The sequence below is a fragment of the Salvelinus sp. IW2-2015 genome, linkage group LG4q.1:29 (assembly GCF_002910315.2).
Source record: "Salvelinus sp. IW2-2015 linkage group LG4q.1:29, ASM291031v2, whole genome shotgun sequence".
NCBI classification, from domain to species: domain Eukaryota; kingdom Metazoa; phylum Chordata; class Actinopteri; order Salmoniformes; family Salmonidae; genus Salvelinus; species Salvelinus sp. IW2-2015.
This window is the reverse complement of record NC_036842.1, coordinates 70992056-71016248: the sequence shown is the minus strand read 5'-3', so window position 1 is coordinate 71016248 and position 24193 is coordinate 70992056. Positions and strand designations below refer to the sequence as shown.

The 24193-nt window shown below is 43.8% G+C and overlaps 1 protein-coding gene and 1 pseudogene across 2 annotated transcripts; one reads left to right on the top strand and one right to left on the bottom strand.

The window, feature by feature from the left end:
- The first annotated feature begins 788 nt into the window (after positions 1 to 788).
- On the top strand, positions 789 to 21016 carry fanci (FA complementation group I). 2 transcript variants are annotated; one of them, XM_023985591.2, is made up of 38 exons: positions 789 to 1079; positions 1392 to 1496; positions 1636 to 1708; positions 1840 to 1970; positions 2167 to 2320; positions 2422 to 2479; positions 4249 to 4290; positions 4412 to 4535; positions 4626 to 4711; positions 4876 to 5008; positions 5245 to 5322; positions 5594 to 5730; positions 5915 to 6098; positions 6517 to 6604; positions 6794 to 6924; positions 7053 to 7123; positions 7370 to 7484; positions 7648 to 7770; positions 8314 to 8382; positions 8456 to 8557; positions 8743 to 8937; positions 10094 to 10212; positions 10510 to 10665; positions 10801 to 10980; positions 11130 to 11296; positions 11813 to 11898; positions 15469 to 15585; positions 15679 to 15730; positions 16354 to 16481; positions 16755 to 16820; positions 18194 to 18290; positions 18477 to 18661; positions 18737 to 18793; positions 18899 to 18958; positions 19207 to 19284; positions 19384 to 19479; positions 19702 to 19803; positions 20133 to 21016. In XM_023985591.2, the coding sequence occupies exons 2-38, from the start codon at positions 1401 to 1403 to the stop codon at positions 20193 to 20195; spliced, it is 3999 nt and encodes a 1332-aa protein (XP_023841359.1). In that variant the 5' UTR covers positions 789 to 1079; positions 1392 to 1400; the 3' UTR covers positions 20196 to 21016. The 2 variants fall into 2 exon arrangements, with proteins under 2 accessions (XP_023841359.1, XP_023841360.1); XM_023985592.2 differs by lacking the exon at positions 789 to 1079 and adding an exon at positions 1088 to 1182.
- A 339-nt stretch (positions 21017 to 21355) lies between these two features.
- The window catches only part of LOC111960991 (DNA polymerase subunit gamma-1-like), a 25834-nt pseudogene continuing 22996 nt past the window's right edge, over positions 21356 to 24193 (bottom strand).

Here is a 24193-nt window from a genome sequence, read left to right as displayed (position 1 = left end):
AGGGAGGATGAGTATAAGATGTACATTTTAAAACAGTGAGCTGATTGGATGTATAGATGGAACATTAAATGAATGGCATCTAACCTTTACCTAACATCTTAGCTTGCTCAGCACATTAGAACACACACATAAGTGCATGTTTATTCAATATAAACGTCTTGCTAGCTAGCCACAGTAACGTTTGTTAAGTAATTTCAAAGTATCCAACGTTAGATAGCTGGGTGTGACAAAAAATAAGCCTACTATGAAATCACACAAGTATGGAAATATTGGGTCTGACAGACTATTTTGATGATGATGTGACAAACTATTTAGACAACCTGTCAAAACACACAGCTTGCTACTGTTACTTTAAGTATTGTATCTAGCTAAGTTGTTAGCCAACTGTACTAACGTGATGTAGCCTAATGCACTGATGTTACCTGCTAGCAAACAAGACATTCCACAGTTTAAGTGAATGTTTTTCCATATCTCGTCTGTCTGTTAACGTTACCTTGACACTGTCAGATAAATTATCCAGCTAACACCTGGTACACAACGTGGGAATATGCATATTTCATTAGTTCATCTAGCTAATCGTTGGAAATTCGAGTTGCTAAATTTAGGAAGCTAACTCGTCTGCTTTTCTTTCTTTTTTTTATTGTAAAGAAATAGACATTTGTAGGCAGCACATGTGGGCGTTCCATACACACAGAGAGCCAATCACTGGCATGCAAACATTGACAACAGGAAAAGGTTTGCTGGCGGGAATTTCGGTCGTCACTAGTTACTACAGCCACAAAGTCATCATTATGGCTAAATCCCGACTATTTCTAAAATGTATCTTCTTAAAATTTAACTTTAACCCTAACCACACTGATAACCTTATGCCTAACCTTAAATTAAAAACAAAAAGGAACTTTTTGTTTTTATACATTTTGACTTTGTGAATGTGGTAACTAGCTAGTGACAACGGAATTTCATTTCGCTGCTAATTCGAAACGTTAGTAGGAGCTGGCATGCTAGCTACTGGTGAAATTGTCCGAAAAATACAAAAATAAACCATTTTACTCGATAAAATACAATTAGGACCTGCAAAGGTATGTTCAACCAAAGTGGTGGTATTGTAATTTCTTCTGAAAGTTCGTTCAATAACTTTTATCACACGACTGGAAGCGCGATAGCTAGCGAGCCTAACGTGAGGTAGTTAACTGTTAATGTTATCTTAAAGCCAATGATTAGTAGTGAACTGGCAACTGTTAATGTTATCTTAAAGCCAATGATTAGTAGTGAACTGGCAGTGGTGTACCTAGCTAACTTTGCCAACGTTGTTATAATTTAACACCCAATTGAACATTGTGCAATACACTGTAAATCATATCAGAAAGTGTATGTCTTCTTTTACCTTGTAGACGTCCAACATGAGAGCTGACATAATGGAGAAGATAGTTTCGTTGTCTGATGGAGAGCGCATCCCAGAGCTGCAGCAGTACCTCTCATCCCTGACTGATGACCAGGTTACCAGTCAACACAAATTTTCCCAACACCCTACAACACAATTATGATAATGTATCTTGTAATACACATTATTCATTTGACAACCAGGCTAAACTATTTACCCAACTCTTGAATAATCTCTGGGTGTTTTCCCTCTAGCTGACCACTGTGGTAACAAACAGTGCGTTGAAGGGGAAGGACATTGGAGCCATGGTCAAATCCATATTCAAAGGTAACCATGTGTGATATACAAAACATTTCTTGACACTATGACCCAGGCCTTTGTCATTGTCCCATGCTATTTCCTTTGGATGCTTCTGCAATGTTGGAGTATGGTGTCTCAAAGTGTGTGTGTTCTCTCAGGCTCTCCGCCCAGTGCCCCAGAGGGGGCGAGTCGCAGGCTGCTCCTGTACCAGCACTGCATCACCCTGTGTGAGTCTGGAGATCTCCAGACAGAGGTGGCATCAGACATCATTGGACTGCTCATGCTAGAGGTACAGTGATATTTCAAAGGTTGTTTTGCGCACAGCCATTAATTAGGCTACGCAGTTTCATAGGCAGATTTATTTATTCACAAACCGGAGGAGGGTTGTTTCTGCCATTTCTTTCATGTTTAAACTTAAGTCGTTTGGTATTGATGATTAGACTCATCTGTTCCAATAACCCTGWCCCTGTATGTTCTCATCCTAGACCCACAACCTGCCCGGCCCCTCCCTGGCACAGCTGGCGTCTCTTTTCGTTGATGCCATTAAGTTGGGTAAGATGGGCAGTGGCAAATCCCTGGAGCTCTTCCCCACAGTCCTCACTGCCCTGGCTGCCACTGAGGCTCTATCCTATGGCAAAGGTACCAAACCAAACTCAAAACCATGAATGCAGAAACCTTACCATACAGAATTGTCTAAATCGTCTTCTATACCCTTATTTTCTACCCTGATATATCTACAGGTGAGCTCAGTGGGGAAGAGTACAAGAAGCAGCTCATCAACAGCCTCTGCTCCAGCAGGTAATGGGGCGATTCCATGGTATCGGAATTATGCATAGACTCAGATTTTTCACTTAAAATGTGTGCCAAATAAAATCCATTGATTTTAAAAGTTTAACAAACTATACAACTCCATGCACAAGGACTACTTTTAACAATTTCACAGAAACTTTTACAAAAACTCATTTACTGGAAGAACTGCAGATGCAAAGTTTGGTATCAGAATTGTGGTAAAATCTCCCTCCGTTTTTTTCTGTGTTCACGTTTTCCAAAAACACTTAAATATCTGCTCCGATTCAGAATGTCTGCAGAAAGAATGCGGTGTCAGCTATCACATGACACCTTGAGTTGGTTATTGAACTACAGTAAGTGAAGTGGATTTGCGCTAACGGAATTTTATCATGGGTCTCTAATCTGTAATACACAGAAATGCATAATTATGGATATGAATGTCATTCTCTTCATGGTGATGTATCCTAAATAGGTACACAAATGTATAAATATGCAATATCCTCCTTTGCATATTCTGATATTATTCTAGACACAGGCTATTATTTTAATGAGCTTTGCCCCCAAAGAAGACTGAATTTGGTTGGTCCAGACCAGACCAAATCTTATCCAARCATAGATGTCTATGCTTCACAAGTTTGGACATCAAAGTACAGCTCAGTAGAGTACAGCAGAGTATGGTACAATACAGTACATTATAGTGTACTCAACTCTAGTGTACTATACTGAACTTTACTGTACTGAACTATACTCTACTTTTCTTTACGGTACTCTACTGTGTTGTTCAAACTGGTGAACCCAACTGTGGTTTGTGACTACTATGATTTCCCATTCTAGCCAATTCAATTGCAATTCAATTGCAAAACCACGTTTTGGTTTTTGCCCTAGCACTACACAGCTGATTCACATGATCAAAGCTTGTTGATTGGTTGAGTATTTGAATCTGCTGTGTAGTGCTAGGGAAAAAAATAAAACGTGCTCCCCTTGGGGGACCGAGTTTGGTAAACCCTGATATATACCTTATCATTTGATATGCTCCTATGAATTTCACATGTTGCTGCTCATGGGTCCTTTTTCATGGAAATGACCAGGGCTAGGAATTGCCAGGGAACTCCCGATACGATATTATCACGATACTTAGGTACTGATACAATGTGTATTTAGATTCTCATGATTCTGTCTATATATATATATATTGCGTTTCAATACTGCTATTTTATTACAATTAAATGTTTCAAACATATTGCTCACTCGTCTGTTGCAGAGGGACAATAGGGAGCTTTGAGAACACAAGTTTTGATCAGTCATTGAACTAAAAGTGTTGGAAGCAAATTCTCACTATTTAAAAAGATGGAGAGCAAGCTATGCCGGTACAGCTGACTAGCGCAAAAATAATATTGCGATATATTGCCAAAAGTAATATCCCGATATGAAACTCGATTTAAAAAAMAATAATAATAATCCTATCACTAGCAGGTAAGGTCCTGGATTACACTGGAAATGACATTGAGTCAGCTCCCTCATGACATTGAMTGACACTCTTCTTCTAAGGGTTACCATACAAACAATTCATTCAGATCCTGACACCAGTCTTATAATGGCTTGTATTTAAGGTGCTGTTATAATAGTCTCATATCAGAGCACTGTTAAGAGGGATATATTTCATATTAGGATATTTGATGTAAACAGTTGCATGTACTTCAGGGAGCCATGATTGCTCACTGATATGGCACACAGCTTGTGGTCAATGCAACTTAGATGTATTTGTTCTGTGTTTACAGATGGGACCCACAGTGTGTGATCCACTTGACCACTATGTTCAGGTAAACCTGAAAGAATTGGGCTTCACTTCGTTTCAATAGAAATGTTTGATGTTAGTCGATGAGTGCATTGGCACTAAGTTAATGAGTGCATCAACTCCCCGCCTTAAACAATCTTCTCCAGGGATGTGCCCTTGGCCCCAGAGGAGCTGCAGTTCCTGGTCGAGAAGGTCCTGAGGATGTTCCTCAAACTAGACCTGCAGGAGATCCCACCTTTGGTCTACCAGCTGCTGCTGCTGGCTGCTAAGGTGTGTGTGTCTGTTTGTATGTACAATGTCCTATATGTTTCCACATAGCTTGGTGAATGAACAACCTCTTGTGTTTGTGTTGTCTACCAGGGCTGTAAGAAACAGGTCCTGGAAGGAATCATCAGCTACTTTAAAGAGCAGGATTTTCGCCAGAAAGAGGAACAGAAAGATGGAGAGTGAGTGAGCATTATGACACCAATAATCCACAATGTCCAATTCAATGACAAGCTGTGTGTGAACTTCCTTGATGAGAAGACTACGATCTCTCTTTCTCTCACACACACACACACACACACACACACACACACACACACACACACACACACACACACACACACAGGAGTATGGACGTGGAGGTTCAGTCCGTTCCTCAGGACCAGCTGAGGCATGTGGAGGGCACAGCCATCCTGCACATAGTTTTTGCAGTGCGGCTTGACCAGGAGCTGGGGAGGGAGTTCCTGAAAAGTGTTAAGGTCCCAGATATACTCTCACATACTCTCTCACCCACCCCTTAAATAGATTGACAGTAATGATAAAGAAGTGGTGTTTTATTGGTGTGCTGTTCATACTGCTTTTGGAGTGATGCTTTAAATTGTCTATAAATTAAAAATTGTTATTCAGGAATTCAGTCACCTGTATGTATGATGAGTAATGTTCAGTGTGGTGCTTAGACAGTATTGACTGTGTGTTTGGTCTCTGTTCTCTGCAGGGGTCCCAGGGGGAGCTCTGTCCGTTCAGCATTGCTCTGCTGCTCTCGGTGGCCAGGATTCAACGCTACGAGGAGCAGGTAGGAACCCAGACAACCTCCAATCACAAAAAGAAAGAAAATTATCTTTCTCAATTTGTCTTTCCTGTGTTCCTCGCATCTTCTCTTTGCCTGCTTCTCAAAATGCATGGGAGGAGAAGATTTAGAGGGGAAGGAGCTTGAAACTACGTCTCCAATGAGGAGACTACGCAAGGAATCGAGGAAAGACCATTGGGGAAAGAGCCTCTGACCCTCCCTTCTCTCATAACCCTCCCTGTTCTACCCTTTACCCCCTCCCTCCCTGGTGGTGTAGTTGTTTGATTTCTTGAAGGGGGCGATCACTAAGGGCTTCAAGGATGAGCAGCTGCAGCAGGGCTCCAAGTTCCTGCAGGACCTGCTGCCTCAGCGCTGCAGCCTTGCTCAGATGATCCTGGACACTGTCAAGAACAGGTCAGGGCTCGTATTCAGAAAGCAGTTTGGAGTAGGAGTGCTGATCTAGCATCAGGTCCTCCCTGTCCATATAATCTTATTCATTATGATCTAAAAGGGAGAACTGATCCTTACTCCAGCATCACCTCAGGGGGATGCTAGTGTGGTAACTAAGGACACCATCACTGACCTTTGACCCCTGCAGTGTGTTTGGCTGGGACCATGTGACCCAGGGGCTGGTCCAACTGGGCTTCATCCTCATGGACGCCTTTGGCCCCAAGGCAGGGCCGTTCGGGAAGACTGCAACCGAAGGGGCCAACGCCACAGCCAAAACACCCATACAGCAGGCCTGTCGGCTGGGGGGACAGGTCCTCTTGGAGGGCTTCAAGGTACGGTGACTATGGCCTCCTCCCCTGGATCATTTAATGTAGACTGACGGTGATTAATGAATAGATTATATAAGGAACAGGATCTGAAGTGACAGCCATGTGCTAATGTCATTATACTGATTATGATCAGTCTGTTAGTTCTCATCTGAAGCACTATATCTGATTTGGGATGATTCTGATCCCCAGTTGCCTTTCAAAGAGCTGATTTTATTAGGACTAACCTGGTTAAACCAGACTGAATATTTAGCTCAGTGAAACAATGGTGAGCGCATAATTCAGTCTGCTTTAACCAGGCTATAATATTAGAGTGCTGTAACAGGCAATGTATTTTGGAACACTGAATATTAAAGCAGCTCTCCTGTAAGATATCTCCTGTTCATCTGATATTTCAACCACTTTCTTTGGTTTATTTAAACAGATGCATGAGCCAATCAGGGGTGAGATTCTGGAGCAAGTCCTGAACCGATTGGTCACCAAAACAGCCTCCCCTGTCACTCATTTCATAGGTAAATATAGGTATCTTGTTCTCCTTGCGCTCTAATGGGATAGGTGTATTTTTTTGTTTGTTGCTATTTGGCATTAGGCCTTTTGCATACACATTTCCAATCCTCTCAGATCTCCACGTGTCCAGATGGTTGGGACTAGGGATTGTTTCTGGATGTTGTCTGATTTCTTTTTCTCATCTTCATCATCAGATCTCCTCTCGGACATTGTGGTCTCGGCTCCCATGATCCTTCTGGAGTCATCATCCAAGGTGACAGAGACGTTTGATCACCTGTCCTACCTGCCACTGGCCACTGTGCAAGGGCTACTCAAGGCTGTCCAGGTAACACACACACACACACACACACACACACACACACACACACACACACACACACACACACACACACACACACACACCAGGCCCAGTGCAGGGGCTGCTTGTGTGATCTCTCTCTCTGGTGTTCCCAGCCTCTGCTGAAGGTCAGTATGTCCATGAAGGATGCTCTGATTCTCGTTCTGAGGAAGGCCATGTTCTCCAGGTAAGTTCCCCCTCCCTCTGTCCTAACCAGACATAGCTCTGATCAGAGATGGAGCCGTATGTATCAAGTGTCTCAGAGTAGGAGTATTAATCTAGGATCAGGTCACTCCAGTCCATGTTGTCATTTTCATTGTGATGTAAAAGGCCAAACTGATCCTAAATCAGCAATCCTACTCTGAGACACTTGATTCATACAGCCCCTGGGCTCATACTCAATTKATCTTTGCTGTCATGTGACCCCCTGCAGCCAGTTGGATGGGAGGAAGTCTGCGGTGACGGGCTTCCTGCTGCTGCTGAAGAACTTCCGGGTCCTGGGTAGCATGGGTTCCAGCCAAGCCAGCCAGGCCATCTCCTCCAGCCAGGTGTGTGTCTCGGTCTGTCTGATATTAGTGTCTTGATATCAGTACCACCACTCATAGTGACTGAGTACACACTGAGTGTACCCCTGCACTTTCATTCATGTATTCAAGCCATTATGAGGGAATTTCTATTGGTCCATTAATCTGTGACGTGTCCTGTGCCCAGGTCCAGGTGGATGTTCACTCCCGCTACAACTCTGCTGCCAACGAGGCCTTCTGCCTGGAGATCCTCAGCAGCCTGCGCCGATGTCTGGGCCAGCAGGCCGATGTACGACTCATGCTCTACGAGGTCGGAACCCCCACACCACAACGTCTAGCCTGGTCCCAGATCTGTTTGTACCAATGACCATTACAAGACAGTGACCATAGGTGTTCACAAAACAGCACAAAAATATTTGGGATGAGGCTACACAATGTCAGCTTTGGCTGATAAGTGTTATAAGACTGAATGTACAGTACATACACTATATATACAAAAGTATGTGGACACCCCTTCAAATGATTGGATTCTGCTATTACAGCCACACCGTTGCTGACAGGTGTATAAAATCGACAGCCATGCAATCTCCATATACAAACATTATTTATGTCTGTAATAAAGCCCTTTTATGGGAAAAAACTTATTCTGATTGGCTGGGCCTGGCTCCCCAGTGGCTGCACCCATGCCAATTCATGTCAAATCCATAGATTGGGGCATAATGAATTTATTTTAATTGACTGATTTCCTTCTATGAACTGTAACTCAGTAAAATCTTTGAAATTGTTGCATTTACATTTTTCAGTATACATATTATCTTCTAACACAAGGTTGTCATGTGTGCCTTATTTGTAGGGTTTCCATGATGTCCTCCGCCGCAACTCTCAACTAGCAAGCTCCATCATGCAGACCCTGCTCTCGCAGGTGTGTGTGATATCTTAAGGTGTAATTACATGTGGTATATTGCACTGTGATTTGACGCGTGTGTTCTGTCTAGGTGAGGCGGTACTATGAGCCAGAGCAGGACCTTCTGCCCCCAGTGAAGCTGGAGTTATGCATCGGTGCTCAAGGAGACCAAGTCTTCCTCCAGGAGCCTCTGGTATGAACTTTTACCTATTATGTCACTTGCTCGTGCATGTGTGCGTGCGTGTGTGCAGAAGTGGCCCAACTAGTGAGCAGCACAGTCCACTCTACTGCTTTTCTCTCCCTTGTCTGGCATGCTTGTATGTGTGTGGTGTACGTCCACAAGAACATCAAGACATTGATGCTTCCTGTTCCTCTCAGGCCCATCTGTTGAGTTGCACAGTCCACTGCCTGCTCTGGTACCAGGGCATGCGCCGTTCAGCCCGGCCCAACGCAGGCGGAAGTGACGATGATGATGATGATGAAGAGGAAGGGGGATTTCAGGACGAGCTGCAGAGCATCCTGGAGAGCATCACGCGCCGGATGATCAAGTGTGAATTGGAGGACTTTGAGCTGGTGCGTATCAGAGTAGTGACTTTCATAGAACAGTCTATGAAGCAACTTAAATATACTTTGTATCCCTCATTTACTCAAGTGTTTCCATTATTTGGCAGTTACCTGTATATACAGGTAGGAGCAGATCCAGGGCTCTACGCTGACCTAATATACAAGGACCATGTGTGCGCCTCAGTTGAGAAATGTAGGCGTACACAAAGAAATGTAGGAGCACAATGAAAAATATTTGCGGTAATAAAGCTAGAATTCTGACTTTTTCTAGGCTCACTGATGCTCCTAAATTTAATTTCCAGGTCGCACAGCAAAATATTTAGGCGTGTATGCGAGTAGAGCCCTGAGATCTGCATATTATATTACAGGTCCTGTTTGGTCCACGCGCGTCGCAGTATGTACTTTTTTGGGATTCTACCTGCCGTTCTGGGGCCTTTTTTCAACCTCTCAAATAAAAATGTTAAAATATGTAGTTATGGTTAGTTTAGTTTATCATAAGGAGTACTTTAGTAATATTTAAGGTTGCGGTTAGTGGTAGTGTAATCTGTGGTTAAGGTCAACTCTAAGAAAATCTTACAGGGGGAGAGAAGCGGAATGCTTTTGATTGGTAGAATGAACAGCAGTAGAGTATTGTATTTTATTAGGGGTGCTGGCAGCGACGCTGCAAGCAAGCAAACCTATTATTTCTGATGGAATTCTTTCTTTCGCGCTTGTCGCAATGTCTCAATGCCCGATTGGTTAAAAAGTATACTTTGGCTATATCAACACCGCTACTCTCAGACACCAAAAACGTCACCAATTGGTTTAAGTTTAAGGCTCAGCCTTTTCGCCCCGTTTGACGTACAACCACAAAACTTGGTATAGCGTTGGTTCTCGTCATAAGGACCACATTTTCCTTTATAAAAAAACATATTTGTGTCCTCAATTAAACCGGAATAACTTAACTTCTCTTTGCTCTATCAACTTGAAACTTGCACATAGTGTTTTGAATTGTACGTGTACACGAGGGATGATGTATAATGCTTCCTTATTTAACCTTTATCCATACAGGTAAGTCAATTAAGAAACATTTGTATTTACAAAGACGGCTTGTCAAGTGGCAGAGATTACATCAACAGTACACTGTGACTGAAGTGATGTAATATCTGTGCAACCCCCCCTCTAGGATAAGTCGGCTGAGTTCTCCCTGTCCAGTGTGGGGGTGAAGAACAGCATCTACGCCGTGCTGGTGATGGGAGTGTACGAGGTGCTCATCGAATACAACTTCACCAAGGCCAACTACAGGTAACCTGAAGAAGACTGGTTCACTGGATCTGTGGGAGAAGCTACTGTATCAGTGTTTTGAATAATGAACTTGTGTGCTCAGATGCTTAAATCAATGTTTAGAAATTAGGATAGTTTTTTCAGGATGCTCTGTCCCGGTGAAGTAAAAGAGTGGGAAACGTGCTGAATAGGATTTTTATTTATTTCAATGTGACAAGCAACAAAACTCTTGAGGATGTGTAGGACTGGGATGGATAATATGCTACATTGTGAGACGGTGAGTGAATTTGTCTTTTACTATGACACTGTGTGTTGCAGTAAGAGTCTTTTCGAGGAACTCCTGGAGCTGTTTAGTCGCTATAACAAGCTGTCTGAGATCCTGAAGGAGAAGTCTGGAAAGGGCAAGAGCAGCAAGAGCCCTCGAAGCCTGCTGTCTATGGGCTTTGTGTCAACACTGCTCACTGCACTCTTCAGGTGTGAGTGTGTGTTTGGGGGAATGTATTTCCTGTCAAGGCTGCATATACAAGTGCCACATTTTAGTTCAAAGTCATACAGTACCTGTGTGTTTTGTGACCTGTCTTGCACCTGAAAGTGTGTGTGTTCTTCCAGAGACAGCGCTCAGAGCAGAGAGGAGGCTCTGTTGGTGCTGCGCTCTAGTGGGGACTTCCTGCGTTACGCTGTGAGCGTGGCTCTGCAAAAGATTACACAGTTGGAGGAAACTGGACACACTGACGGCCCCGACGGACAGAACACAGACAAGACCTTCCACCACCTCTGTGACATCACTAGGTCCGATTTTATCTAAGAGATCAGCAGGTTATATTCTCTGTGACACCACCTAGTAAGATTCTCTATGACATCGCTTGGTTAGATTCTCTATGACCTCAACTGGTCATATTCTCTGTGACCTCAACTGGTTTATCCCCCTCCTCCCCCAGTGTCTTGATGTGGCGGTACACCAACATCCCGTGTGCAGTGGAGGATGCTGGGAAGAAGGAGAAGCGTTGCAGTGTGTCCCTGCTGTGTCTGGAGGGCTTGCTGAGGATCTTCAGCACCGGGCAGCAGCGCTACCCAGCCAGGGTGGCCCAGCTCCTTTCTGCCATCGGTGCGACACACACAAACTGCTCTCATTCTCAAGGCGTCACACCAAGGGGTCTTCTGTAAAGCGCAAATCCTGAAATGAGATAGTTGAAACTTTAAAGTATCTTTCAAATAATCTATTGATATCAATGCAAAACCACAGTGGATATCCCATTGAGATACAGAATATATTTTATAAGGGAGAGCTGGCCAAGATGTCTCCAGTTTAAAAACACATGATCATACATTCAGAACAGACACAATGAAGCAACTTTGAGACCACAATACTAAAATCGGCAGACAGCTCTCATTCACAATGCTTTCAGAACAGGGAGTTTGCTTAAGGCCCAAGTCTTGACTCCACACACTTTCAACTACCAAACAGAACTGTTCATTCACACTCGTCAATTGAATTAATTAAATAAGTTCTTGTGAATGGCTTCCTCGTTAAAGTCGGTTCCTGTAGATATGATTTTGTGAATAACAGATGTCTTGTCCGTAACCGTTTGTAAAAACATATAATGTGGTGGTTTCCTTTCAGATGTCTCTGTGGAGGAAGGGAGTGATCACGGGCCAGGGAATGCCAGTGTCACGGAGAAGACTGCTTTCTACATTCGCCAGTTCCAGGTGTGACTGAAGTGTTAAAGTATACAGGATGTGACCTTGGATAGATTCTAGATCATTCTGTTCAAATCAAAATCAAATAAAATGTTATTTGGGGGGGCAATGCAAATAGTCTGGGTAGCCATTTGATTAGATGTTCAGGAGTCTTATGGCTTGGGGGTAGAAGCTGTTTAGGAATCTCTTGGAACTAGACTTGGTGCTTCGATACTGCTTGCCGTGGGGTAGCGGAGAGAACAGTCTATGACTAGGGTGGCTGGAGTCTTTGACAATTTTTAGGGCCTTCCTCTGACACCTCCTGGTATAGAGGTCCTGGATGGCAGGAAGCTTGGCCCCAGTGATGTACTGGACCAAACTAACTACCCTCTGTAGTGCCTTGCGGTCGGAGGCCGAGCTATTGCCATTCCAGGCAGTGATTTAACTCGTCAGGATGCTCTCGATGGTGCAGCTGTAGAACCTTTTAGGACCCATGCCAAATCTTTTCAGTCTCCTGAGGGGGAATAGGTTTTGTCGTGCCCTCTTCACGACTGTCTTGGTGTGCTTGGACCATGTTAGTTTGTTGGTGATGTGGACGCCAAGGAACTTGAAGCTCTCTGTGAATGGGGGCGTGCTCGGTCCTCCTTTTCATGTAGTCCACAATCATCTCCTTTGTCTAGATCATGTTGAGGGAGAGGTTGTTGTCCTTGCACCACAGGTCTCAGAAGAATTCCTGACAGGTCTCTGACCTCCTCCCTATAGGCTGTCTCGTCGTTGTCAGTGATCAGGCCTACCACTATTGTCATCAGCAAACTTAATGATGGTGTTGGAGTCGTGCTTGGCCACGCAGTCCTGAGTGAACAGGGAGAACAGGAGGGGACTGAGCACACACCCCTGAGGGTCCCCCGTGTTGAGGATCAGCGTGGCGGATGTCTTGTTACCTTCCCTTACCACCTGGGGGCGGCCTGTCAGGAATTCCAGGATCAGCGAAGTTCTTTTCAGCAATGGGAAGGATGCGCACACACAGCCAACATCAGCTGGTGAGAGCAAGCAATGAGTGTGGGCAGACAGGCTTCGCTCCAGATCTGATTATACATATCGCGCGGGCGACTGTCTTGCTTCCCCGTAGCTAACCAGTCACCACCAGCCACTACCCTTTGCCTGGTTAAGAAACAAGCTGCTTTATGAAATTAAAAACAATAGCAGTATTGAGTTTAATAGTAAACAACAGTCTAGCTATGTTTTTCTCTCCCTTGAGTTTAGAAAAGTAGGCTGTCTTTGCATTTGTAGTCTCACTCAACCCTCCCACTTTCCCCACTGCATTCCATAGCCAGGTTACGTAGCCAAGTCTCCCTCTTTTACCCAGACCGTTGGCCATTTGTTAGGCTACACCTTGTTCAGTCATGTTACTCCATTAGCTAGCTATAGCTAACAACCTAGGGTGCATTCAGCAGGATCCAACGTTTTGGAACGTTCAGATGGAAGTATGCTATGTAGAACAAACATGCCTCAGACATGTTGAATAAGGAATAAAGTTTGCTCTATTCATGGAATTTCTATCTGCAAAGTTCGAGAACGTGGCACAGAAAGAACTCGGACTTGGACTCTGACTTGAGCACAGGGGATTTGGGACTCGATTCGTACTCGGTTTAGTGACTCGACTACATCACTGGGCGAAACAGTCATTAGCTCCCATTCTACTTCTGGACATCAATGTGTCTGTGGAACATTGATTACAATGGCAATGACACGACCGACTGACGGAGGTGCAACTCATACTACTTTGACAATACTTTGCGGCACCATCTGGTGATTTTGCTTCTGTCTCTCTGCATTTGTGTGTGACGGTTTGTTTTGTATGTAATGTGCAATATCTATGTAGGCTGAATTATACATTTACATGGCCAGATAACTATTATATGTTCCTATATATTTTTGTAATATTTCTGATGTTGGGAAGAGAATATGATGTAATGCYTACAAATATGTTGGTAGGACAAAGGTATGTACAGTACCAGTCAAAGGTTTGGACACACTTATTCATTCCAGGGTTTTTCTTTATTTGTACTATTTTCTACATTGTAGGATAATAGTGAATACATCAAAACTATGAAATTACACATATGGAATAATGTAGTAACCAAAAAAGTAGCTACAAATTAGCCACCTTTTGCCTTGATGACAGCTTTGCAAACTCTTGGCATTCTGTCAACCAGCTTCATGAGGTAGTCACCTGGAATGCGTTTAAATTAACAGGTGTGCCTTGTTAAAAGTTAATTTGTGGAGCCAATCAGTTGTGTTGTGACAAGGTAGGGGTGGTATACAGAAGATAGCCCTATTTGGTAAAAGGCCAAGTCCATATTATGGCAAGAACAGCTCAAATAAGAAAAGATAAACGACAGTCCATTACTTTAAGACAAGAAGGTTAGTCAAAGTTTCTTCAAGTGCAGTCACAAAAACCATCAAGCACTATGATGAAACTGACTCTCATGAGGATCGCCATGAGGACCACCATTAGAGTTACCAGCCTCAGAAATTGCAGCCCAAATAAATGCTTCACAGAGTTCAAGTAATCTCAACATTAACTATTCAGAGGACACTGTATAATTCAGGCCTTCATGGTCGAACTGCTGCAAAGAAACCACTACTAAAGGACACCAATAAGAAGAAGAGACTTCCTTGGGCCAAGAAACACGAGCAATGGACATTAGACCGGTGGAAATCTGTCCTTTGTTCTGATGAGTCCAAATTTGAGATTTTTGGTTACAACCCCCGTGTCTTTGTGAAACGCAGAGTAGGTGAACGGATGATCTCCGCATGTGGTTCCCACAATGAAGCTTAGAGAAGGTAGTGTGATGGGGTGTTTGGCTGGTGACACTGATTTATTTAGATTTCAAGGCACACTTAACCAGCATGGCTGCCATAGCATTCTGCAGCGATACGCCATCCAATCTGGTTTGCACTATCATTTGTTTTTCAACAGGACAATGAACCAACACCACGCTGTGTAAGGTCAATTTGACCAAGAAGGAGAGTGATGGAGTGTTGCATCAGATGAGCTGGCCTCCACAATCAATCAACCTCAACCCAATTGAGATGGTTTGGGATGAGTTGGACCGCAGTGAAGGAAAAGCAGCCAACAAGTGCTCAGCATATGTAGGATCTCCTTCAAGACTTTTGGAAAAGCATTCCAGGTGAAGCTGATTGAGAGAATGCCAAGATTGTGCAAAGCTGTCATCAAGGCAAAGAGTTGCTACTTTTAAGAATGTTAAATATAAAATATATCTTGATTTAACACTTTTTTTGGTTACTACATGATTTCATGTGTTATTTCATAGTTTTGATGTCTTCACTATTATTCTACAATGTAGAAAATAGTACAAATAAAGAAAAAACCTTGAATGAGTAGGTGTCCAAACTTTTGACTGGTACTGTATGTTTGTGCACATGGAAGTCAGTGATTACAATACAGAGACAATACAGAGGCAATACAAAATGTGATGTGACTAAAATGAAAAGGTATTTACAAAAACGATTAAGACGAGGCTAAATCTAAAAGAAAAGTGCCAAAATTAACACTGTTGCCCTGTACATCCACAGAGGTCACTGTTTACCCAGCTGAGTGGAGGGGAGGAGGACTTCAACAGCAAGGAGGCTCAGCTCCTGGTAAACATCCTGAGTGTGCTCTCACGCCAGCTAGAACCCTCCTCCCAGCAGGTAGGCACCCTCCCAAGTGCACTTCATAGAGCCAGTGAGGACTCGGATGAGTGGGCTAGGCCTCCTGCTCACTCTCCCCTCTCTCTCTCCCAGTTTGTTCAAATGATCACCTGGACAGTGAAAATCTGCAAGGAGACCAGCTTTGGTGAGTAAATGGCAACAGTCAAGGTAAAGTGTTGCCGTTTTGAACCCTAGGCCCAAGGCTGCATGATATGGGCAAATAATCAAATTGCTTTTATTTATTTTTACCAACTATTGTGATTTAGATTTAAAACCCTTTGGTGAATTGTTGGAACCATAGAAATAAAATATGTATTCCGATTCTATGGTTGGTGTTGTTTGGCATTACAACTAATGAAAAGGCCAGGTACAGTAGACGTTGTAGGAACGAAAGTGTTGGTCAGAGTTTCCTAGGGGACCCTTATTAAGTTAGAATGTTACTCTCATGGCATGAGATATTGCACATCAATATTGCAATTTTGATAAAAATTCWATTAATTGATTTTAAAACACTGCAGATTGAACAGGTCTGAACTGACACAATTTGAATTCTGTCACAACATACACAAGAGCTTTTGTTCCTAAGAATCAGTTTGGCATTAATGCTGCTAGGAGTTCTGCATTTAATAGAACGGGTAGTGGTTATGTCTCTTTTTCCTTTCTTTTCCTCATTCACTCCCTCCCTCTTTTTTCTCTTACTCCCTCCCTCAATCTTTCGCTCGCTCACTCACTCCCTCTCTCCGGCTTTCTTTTCCTCCCTCCCTTCAGAGGACGTAGCGTTCAGTAAAGGCCTGCTCTCCCTGCTCTTCAGTCTGCACGTGCTCTACAAGAGTCCCGTCAGTCTGTTGTGGGAGCTTTGTCAAGACATACACAGTCAGCTGGGAGACATCGACCAGGTACCGACTGCTACAGACCGCACTGTATCACCAGGCAATCTCACTGACAACAGCCTTCAGATGGTCATAGTATTTGACCCAAAACAATAAATCATTATGATCAGAGAAAAAATGTCAACGCTGTTTTAGCCTTACTACAGGGTCGGGGTCAATTTCAATTCCGTTAATTCAGGAATTAAACTGAAATTCAATTTCTTCCTGAATTGAAGTGGAATTGACCCCAACCCRGTTTTACTGTAGCCATACTGTTGTGGTTTAATTATACAATAACAGGATTTGGAAGTGGAGAAGCAGTCTCACTTTGCCATCGTCAACATGAAGACCGCTGCGCCGACAACAGTGAGTGGCGCTTACCTACCTGCCTTTTAAATGCAAAGTGTTATTGTGTCTCACCCTTCCTGCCTAATTGACTCTTACCCCTAGGCACGTGTAGATCTAAAAGTAAATTCTTTGTGTTAACTCCACAGTTATGTCCATTGTCCATTTAGCTTTTGGAATACTCGGCAGGATTTTAGACAGATTATACCTATCCCATCCTTCAAGATCTACAAGACTTACCTTGGCACGTTTCTTACACTGGCTTTAGCCACGGAGGGAACAGGGCCCTCGGAGGGTCTGCATTGCGTGACAAATTCCCATGATTTGTGAATCTGTTCGGACCAAACACCTAGCGCGACAGCTAAAATGGATTTGAAAAAGTTCGATTTCAGTTAATAGGGGAAAGTATTTAACAAAATAACTACATGATGGCCTTCACTAATCTGTAACTATTTATATACAGTGCATTCAGAAAGTATTCAGACCACTTGACTTTTTCCACATTTTGTTACGTTACAGCCTTATTCTAAAATTGATTAAATCGTRTTTTTCCACATCAATCTACCCACAATACCCCATAACGACAACGCAAAAAACAGGTTTTTAGAAATTTGTGCAAATGTATTAAACATAAACGGCAATATCACATTTACGTAAGTATTCAGACCCTTTCCTCAGTACTTTGTTGAAGCAACTTTGGGTTCTTGGTCACCCCCCTGACCAAGGCCCTTCTCCCCCAATTTCTCAGTTTGGCCGGGCAGCCAGCGCTAGATAGAGTCTTGGTGGTTTCAAACTTCTTCCATTTAAGAATGATGGAGGTCACTGTTTTCTTGGGGACCTTCAATGCTGCAGACATTTTTTGATACCCTTCCCCAGATCTGTGCCTCAGCACAATCCTGTCTCGGAGCTCTACGGACAATTCCTTTGACCTCATGTTTGCTTTTTGCTCTGACAACTGTGGGACCTTATAAAGACAAGTGTGTGCCTTTCCAAATCATGTCCAATCAGTTGACTTTAACAAAGGTGAACTCCAATCAAGTTGTAGAAACATCTCTCAAGGATGATCAATGGAAACAGGATGCATCTGAGCTCAATTTCGAGTCTCAAAGCAAAGGGTCTGAATACTTATGTAAATAAGGTATCRGTTTTTTATTAATACATTTTCTGAAATCTATAAAAAAAATATTAAAAAAGTATTTYCTTTGTCATTATGGGGTATTGTGTGTAGATTGATGAAGAAAATTGTATTTGAGCCATTTTAAGCTGTAACGTAACAATGTGGAAAAGGTGAAGGGATCTGAATACTTTCCGAATCCACTGTATAATAGACATTTCGGTACATTAATGGACAAAATTCTTACTTAACCTTTAATGTCCTATTTCTCTTCTTTCAGCTCCTGGTGCTGTCTCAGGTGGGGAAAGTATTGGATGAGGTGGACTGGCTGATCACCAAGAAGAAAGGCCAGTTGGTCCCTGACAGGCTCAGCTCTGGTACGGTACACACACAGCATGACTAGTCCTCAACTGGGAAGGATGAGTAGCAGGGGAGAGGATATGTGTAACCTGTGTGTGAATGTGGTAGTTGCCCTAGTCTGTCTTTCTGTCCATCCCTGTTCTGTCTGCACACACACACACATGCACCATCTTTGTCCTTCATCTTCATGTGTGTGTTTCCAGGTGATGCCACCCAGGCTGCAGGCCAGCAGGACCCAGTGGAGAAGGCGCTGACGCTGCAGCTGGGGACTCTCCTGACGGCCCTGAACGAGCTGGTCCAGACCGCCCTGCCATCTGGAGTCTGCACCAACACACTGCTGGGAGAGCTGAGCCGTACATACACCATCCTCACCAATCTGGTCAAATATGTAAGTCTGACTTCACTATACCTACCTACTATTTTCCCTCTAAAATTAATTACCCACTTATCTTTTCCTTTGCAGTATATCCAACTGTGCTCAGGCCAACAGGGCCTGCTCCCAGCACGCGTGGAGAAGCTGGTGAGTCTGCAGCATTGTCCCAATGTACATTTACTGTTTTACCTGTCATATGAGCCCCAGGTGTGCGTGTGTCCACTAAAATCCCTAATACCCCTGTAWTTCCAGGTCAAGCTGTCCGGCTCTCACCTGACTCCACAGTGCTACTCCTTCATCACCTACGTGCAGGTATAGCCTCCTGTTGATGTAATCTAGCCTCCCCATCAGCCATTGTCTGCCAGCAGGTGGCATCGTTTGCTTCTGTCCTCGACATTTGACAGTATGGGCCAGATTTACTAAGTGTCTGCACCTGTTTTTTTCAGCAAGGGATAGACTTTCACCCAGTGCAAATGCTAATAAAACCTTTCTTGTTGACACTGTCCTCTAGCTAGGAGGCCTTTGTTGTTATGACCTTTGAGATGTGTGTTTTCCTGCAGAGTGGTGAGCTGGCCGGTGGAAGTGCAGATGATAAAAAGAAGAAGAAAAAGGAGGGGGAGGCCACAGCTACAGCATCAGTAAGAATTTATGTTAGACCTTTTATTTACAACCACTTCAACTGATCTTCKGAGCCTTTGTCTAACTAAAGCTATGTGTGCTGTTCTCCCATTCTCAAGGCCAAACTCCTACGTGAGACCAAGGCCATTCCCAACCTGATCTACAGTATAGAACAGTACGAGAAATACCTCATCACCCTCTCCAAGAAATCAAAGGTATGTAAGGGAGTGGTTTGGGATTGGAGATTGTCTCACATTGAATTGATGAGTATAGCTGCTTGTAACCAGACAAATCCAGATCTGGAATGGAGGACACAATAGAAGATATAGAGGCGTATGGGCACTTCTCAGTAACAGACCAATCTCCAGAACTAACCAAAGCACTGCATTATTGTAACTACAGTGAGAAACAGGTGTCTGGGTGTTATTGTTGTGTAGGTGAACCTGATGCAGTACATGAAACTGAGCACGTCCAGAGATTTCCGCATCAACGCAGCCACTCTGGAGGCAGCGCTGCAGGAGCACGACAACAGTCAGCAAGTGAGCATRAACCATACCACTGACACATACTGTATAGATGACGGCGGTCTAAAACTTTGATTGTCTCCTATTCACTCAGCTCCATCATGACTTGTCACACCAAATTCACTAATGCTTAATTAGTCCTGTCCATACTCCCGCATTCCTCACATCTACTGCTATCGCCCACATTCAAAAGTTTGAACTCCATGGATCGTTTTTGTGTCTTTCCCAGACCCAATAGTCTGAGCTGAAGTCATTCATTTCGTCAGTGTCTGACACCACATATCCAAGTGCGTTTTGAGGAGGATACATGTGTAAGTTCTGGTTTGTCTCTCCTCTCCCTTTAGACCATAGCCTCCCAGGAGCCAGAGCAGAGCCAGGAGCCCAAGAAGAAGAGGAAGAAGCAGTAATGGAAATCAATAATACCCTGGCCCTTCTAAACCTCTCAGTACACTCCTCTCTTAACCAGTCTGGAGTTGCCCCCATTCATCCGGATGCATTCTGATGATCTGCTGAGTTGGGTTGTGCTCATTAGGCCACACCGTAGCAAAATGTTTTGCAACAGAAAACAAACATTTGTGTTTCTTATTGGCACTTCTATTTAGTGCCTCATCATGAACCTGCATAGAACCAGTAGTTCCTATTGGCGTCATTGGTTTGATGACTCAGTGCRTGGGTTGGGGCAGCTCTGGAGGACCTGTGTATCTATCCCATGAAGCCTCTGGCTGCACTAGCTACATCATAGAGGACTGCTCGGTTCACCCTGTTATTTCCCTTTTCCCAGAGAGCCTTTGGGGATGTCTGATTTGGTATATGTCCAGGGCCTCACCTGTGAAGAGTCAATGTGTTGTTATTCTAGGTATACATACTGTACAGAGAGATAAAAAACGATGTTTTGCATTATGATCATTTGTTAAAAGCAGATTGAGAGCATGCAAGAGCATTTCTGCTGTATTTATTAATTTACAGTAAAAATGCCACTATGTAAAACATGTTTGTTACTTTACAATCTTTTTTTGTTGCCCATTTGTGTGTTCACTGCCAGTCAACACTACTTCCATCTGGTATCAGTGTTTTTTTCTAGTGTTTTGAACAGCCAAAGCTGCTGTATACAGTTTGAGGTAACATGGTTTGTAAAAGCAACAAACAACTTTATATACTGAATTAAAAGAAACGCAACATGTAGGTCCCATGTTTCATGAACTGAAATAAATGTTCCATGTGCACAAAGCTTATTTCTCTCAGATTTTGTGCATAAATTTGTTTACATCTGTTGGTGAGCATTTCTCTTTTGCCAAGATAATCCATCCTCCTTACAGGTGTGGCATATCAAGAAGCTGATTAAACAGCATGATCATTACAAAGGTGCACTATATGCTGGGGACAATAACAGGCCACTCTAAAATGTGCAGTTTTGTCACAACAATGCCACAGATGTCTCAAGTTTACAGGGAGCGTGCAATTGCCATGTTGCCTGCAGGAATGTCCACCAGAGAGCTGTTGCCAGGGAATTTAACATTAATTTCTTTATCACAAGGTGCCTCCTATGTAATTTTAAAGAATTCGCCGATCACATGTAACCACGCCAATCGGGGACCCCCACATCCAGCTTCTTCACCTTAGGGATCGTCTGAGACCATCCACCRGGACAGCTGATGAAACTGAGTATTTCTGTAATAAAGCACTTTTGTGAGGAAAAACTCATTCTGATTGGCTGGGCCTGGCTCCCCAGTGGGTGGGGCTGTGCCCCTTCCCAGTCATGCGAAGTCCATAGATTAGGGCCTAATTCATTTATTTCAATTGACCGATGTCAATCCTTATATGAACTAACTCAGTAAAATAGTTGAAATTGTTCCATGTTGAGTTTATATTTTATGTTAAGTATACCTGGTCACTGCGGACCAGGTAGCGCACCTCATTATGAATACTAATACAGAAGCATCCGTCAATGTCATGCTCCTCCATCAGGCAGCGTACGGCCACCAGCATAAGAGTGGGGGTAGTCCACCACCGAGCTCTGTACCACCCAGTTCACCCTGCTGGTGATGAACTGACACACACACACGTTAATCTCTTCATCTACAACAAGTGTGTGTTTGAGTGTCAGACAGTCTGTCTTATGATTGAGTGTGTTATGTGTGTGTGTTATAATTATGTACATTTTATGTGCTTTTATGATTGTGTTTTGCATAAGTTCTCCAGACSTCATCCTTCACGGTCTGAGGCTCCAGTGCTCTGCTGATCCTGCAGCCCGGGACAGGGGTGGCCGGCTGAGCTGGGTGGGCGATGTTCTCCAGCTTGTTGAACGTACCTCCAGACCACAAACACTGGCCTGCCACCTCCCACTTCATCTTCTGATAGAACTGCACGCCCAAATAATGAGTGGMTGAGATAGAATGTGAAAATGTGTGTTCCTAGCCAGATCTACAGGGGTATCTAGGGGGGAAGGGCTAGTGGGTCGATTTGGAATTCAGGATCAGTGCTTGTGAAGGACTTCAGTTCATACAAAGCTGACATTATTGCCCGGTTCAAAAATACACTACATTACCAAAAGTATGTGGACACCCCTTCAAATTAGTGGATTCGGCTATTTCAGTCACACCCGTTGCTGACAGGTGTATAAAATTGAGCACACAGCCATGCAATCTCCAAAGACAAACATTGGCAGTAGAATGGCTACAGCTACCTTGTCCCGGACCTGCTGTTTTCGACTCTCTGTACCGCACCTGCTGTCTCTAACTCTGAATGATCAGCTATAAAAAGCCAACTAACATTTACTCCTGAGGTGCTGACCTGTTGCACCCTCTACAACCACTGTGATTATTATTATTTGACCCTGCTGGTCATCTATGAACATTTGAACATCTTGGCCATGTACCGTTAGTCTCCACCTGGCACAGCCAGAAGAGGACTGGCCACCCCTCAGAGCCTGGTTCCTCTCTAGGTTTCTTCCTATGTTCCTGCCTTTCTAGGGAGTTTTTCCTAGCCACCGTGCTTCTACATCTGCATTGCTTGCTGTTTGGGGTTTTAGGTTGGGTTTCTGTATAGCACTTTGTGACATCAGCAGATGTAAAAAGGGCTTTATAAATACATTTGATTGATTGTCTTTCAACGTGACACCGTCATAGTATGCCACCTTTCCAACAAGTCAGTTTGTCAAATTTCTGCCCTGCTAGAGCTTCCCCGGTTAACTGCCCCTTAGTTCCAGTGAAGGGAAATCTTAACGATACAGCATACAATGACATTCTAGACGATTCTGTGCTTCCAACTTTGTGGCAACAAAAGTTGTTTCAGCATGACAATGCCCCCGTGCACAAAGCAAGGTCCATACAGAAATCGTTTGTCGAGATCGGTGTGGAAGAACTTGACTGGCCTGCATAGAGCCATGACCTCATCCCCATCGAACACCTTTGGGATGAATTAGAACACTGACTACGAGCCAGGCCTAAACASCTAACATCAGTGCCCGATCTCACTAATGCTAGTGGCTGAATGGAAGCAAGTCCCCGCAGCAATGTTCCAACATCTAGTGAAAATCCTTCCCAGAAGAGTGGAGGCTGTTATAGCAGCAAAGGGGGGACCAACTCCATATTAATGCCCATGATTTTGGAATGAGATGTTCGACGAGCAGGTGTCCACATATACTTTTGGTCATGTAGTATCTCTAACCACTATACCTTTGTTTTTTTGCAGAACTGAAGGAACCTGATAATGATGATCATCGATCACTCATGAATTTCACTTTTTCTTCCTGTATTTGTCTGTATGTCCTTTGATTATGTGTTTTTATGTATGCACAAAGCCGCAAACCACATTTCCCCAAGGGGGTAATAAAGTCTTATCAGGGGTTCCCAAACTTTTTCACTCAGGCCCCCCTTCCAGCATTAGGGAACATCCCGCACCCCCCATGCACACACCACATGTATTTCTATGGCACAAGCACTGTTCATGACAGAAACTGTTCACATCCCTCTTCTTGGTGGAGAGAACATTTAGCAGGTTTAAAGCTTATTTCCTGCAATTCTACACATTTTGTCATGCGGTGCAGAGAACATTTTACAGTTTTAAAGCTCATTGTCTTGCAATTATATACATTTTGCCATGTCTAATGTGTATTCATTTGATATTTGAGTGACAAACATTACAACAAAATCTATGGGTTAAAAAACCTAGCTACGGCCTCCCGGGTGGCGCAGTGGTCTAGGGCACTGCATCGCAGTGCTAGCTGCGCCACCAGAGTCTCTGGGTTCGCGCCCAGGCTCTGTCGCAGCCGGCCGCGACCGGGAGGTCCGTGGGGCGACGCACAATTGGGCTAGCYTCGTCCGGGTTAGGGAGGGTTTGGCCGGTAGGGATATCCTTGTCTCATCGCGCTCCAGCGACTCCTGTGGCGGGCTGGGCGCAGTGCGCG

Excerpts from the sequence above, each read along its gene's own strand:
- fanci (XM_023985591.2), top strand. The coding sequence starts at position 1,401 with ATGAGAGCTGACATAATGGAGAAGATAGTTTCGTTGTCTGATGGAGAG. Across the intron at positions 2,480-4,248 it reads AACAGCCTCTGCTCCAGCAG|ATGGGACCCACAGTGTGTGA; the intron begins GTAATGGGGCGA and ends CTGTGTTTACAG. Across the intron at positions 5,009-5,244 it reads AGTTCCTGAAAAGTGTTAAG|GGGTCCCAGGGGGAGCTCTG; the intron begins GTCCCAGATATA and ends TGTTCTCTGCAG.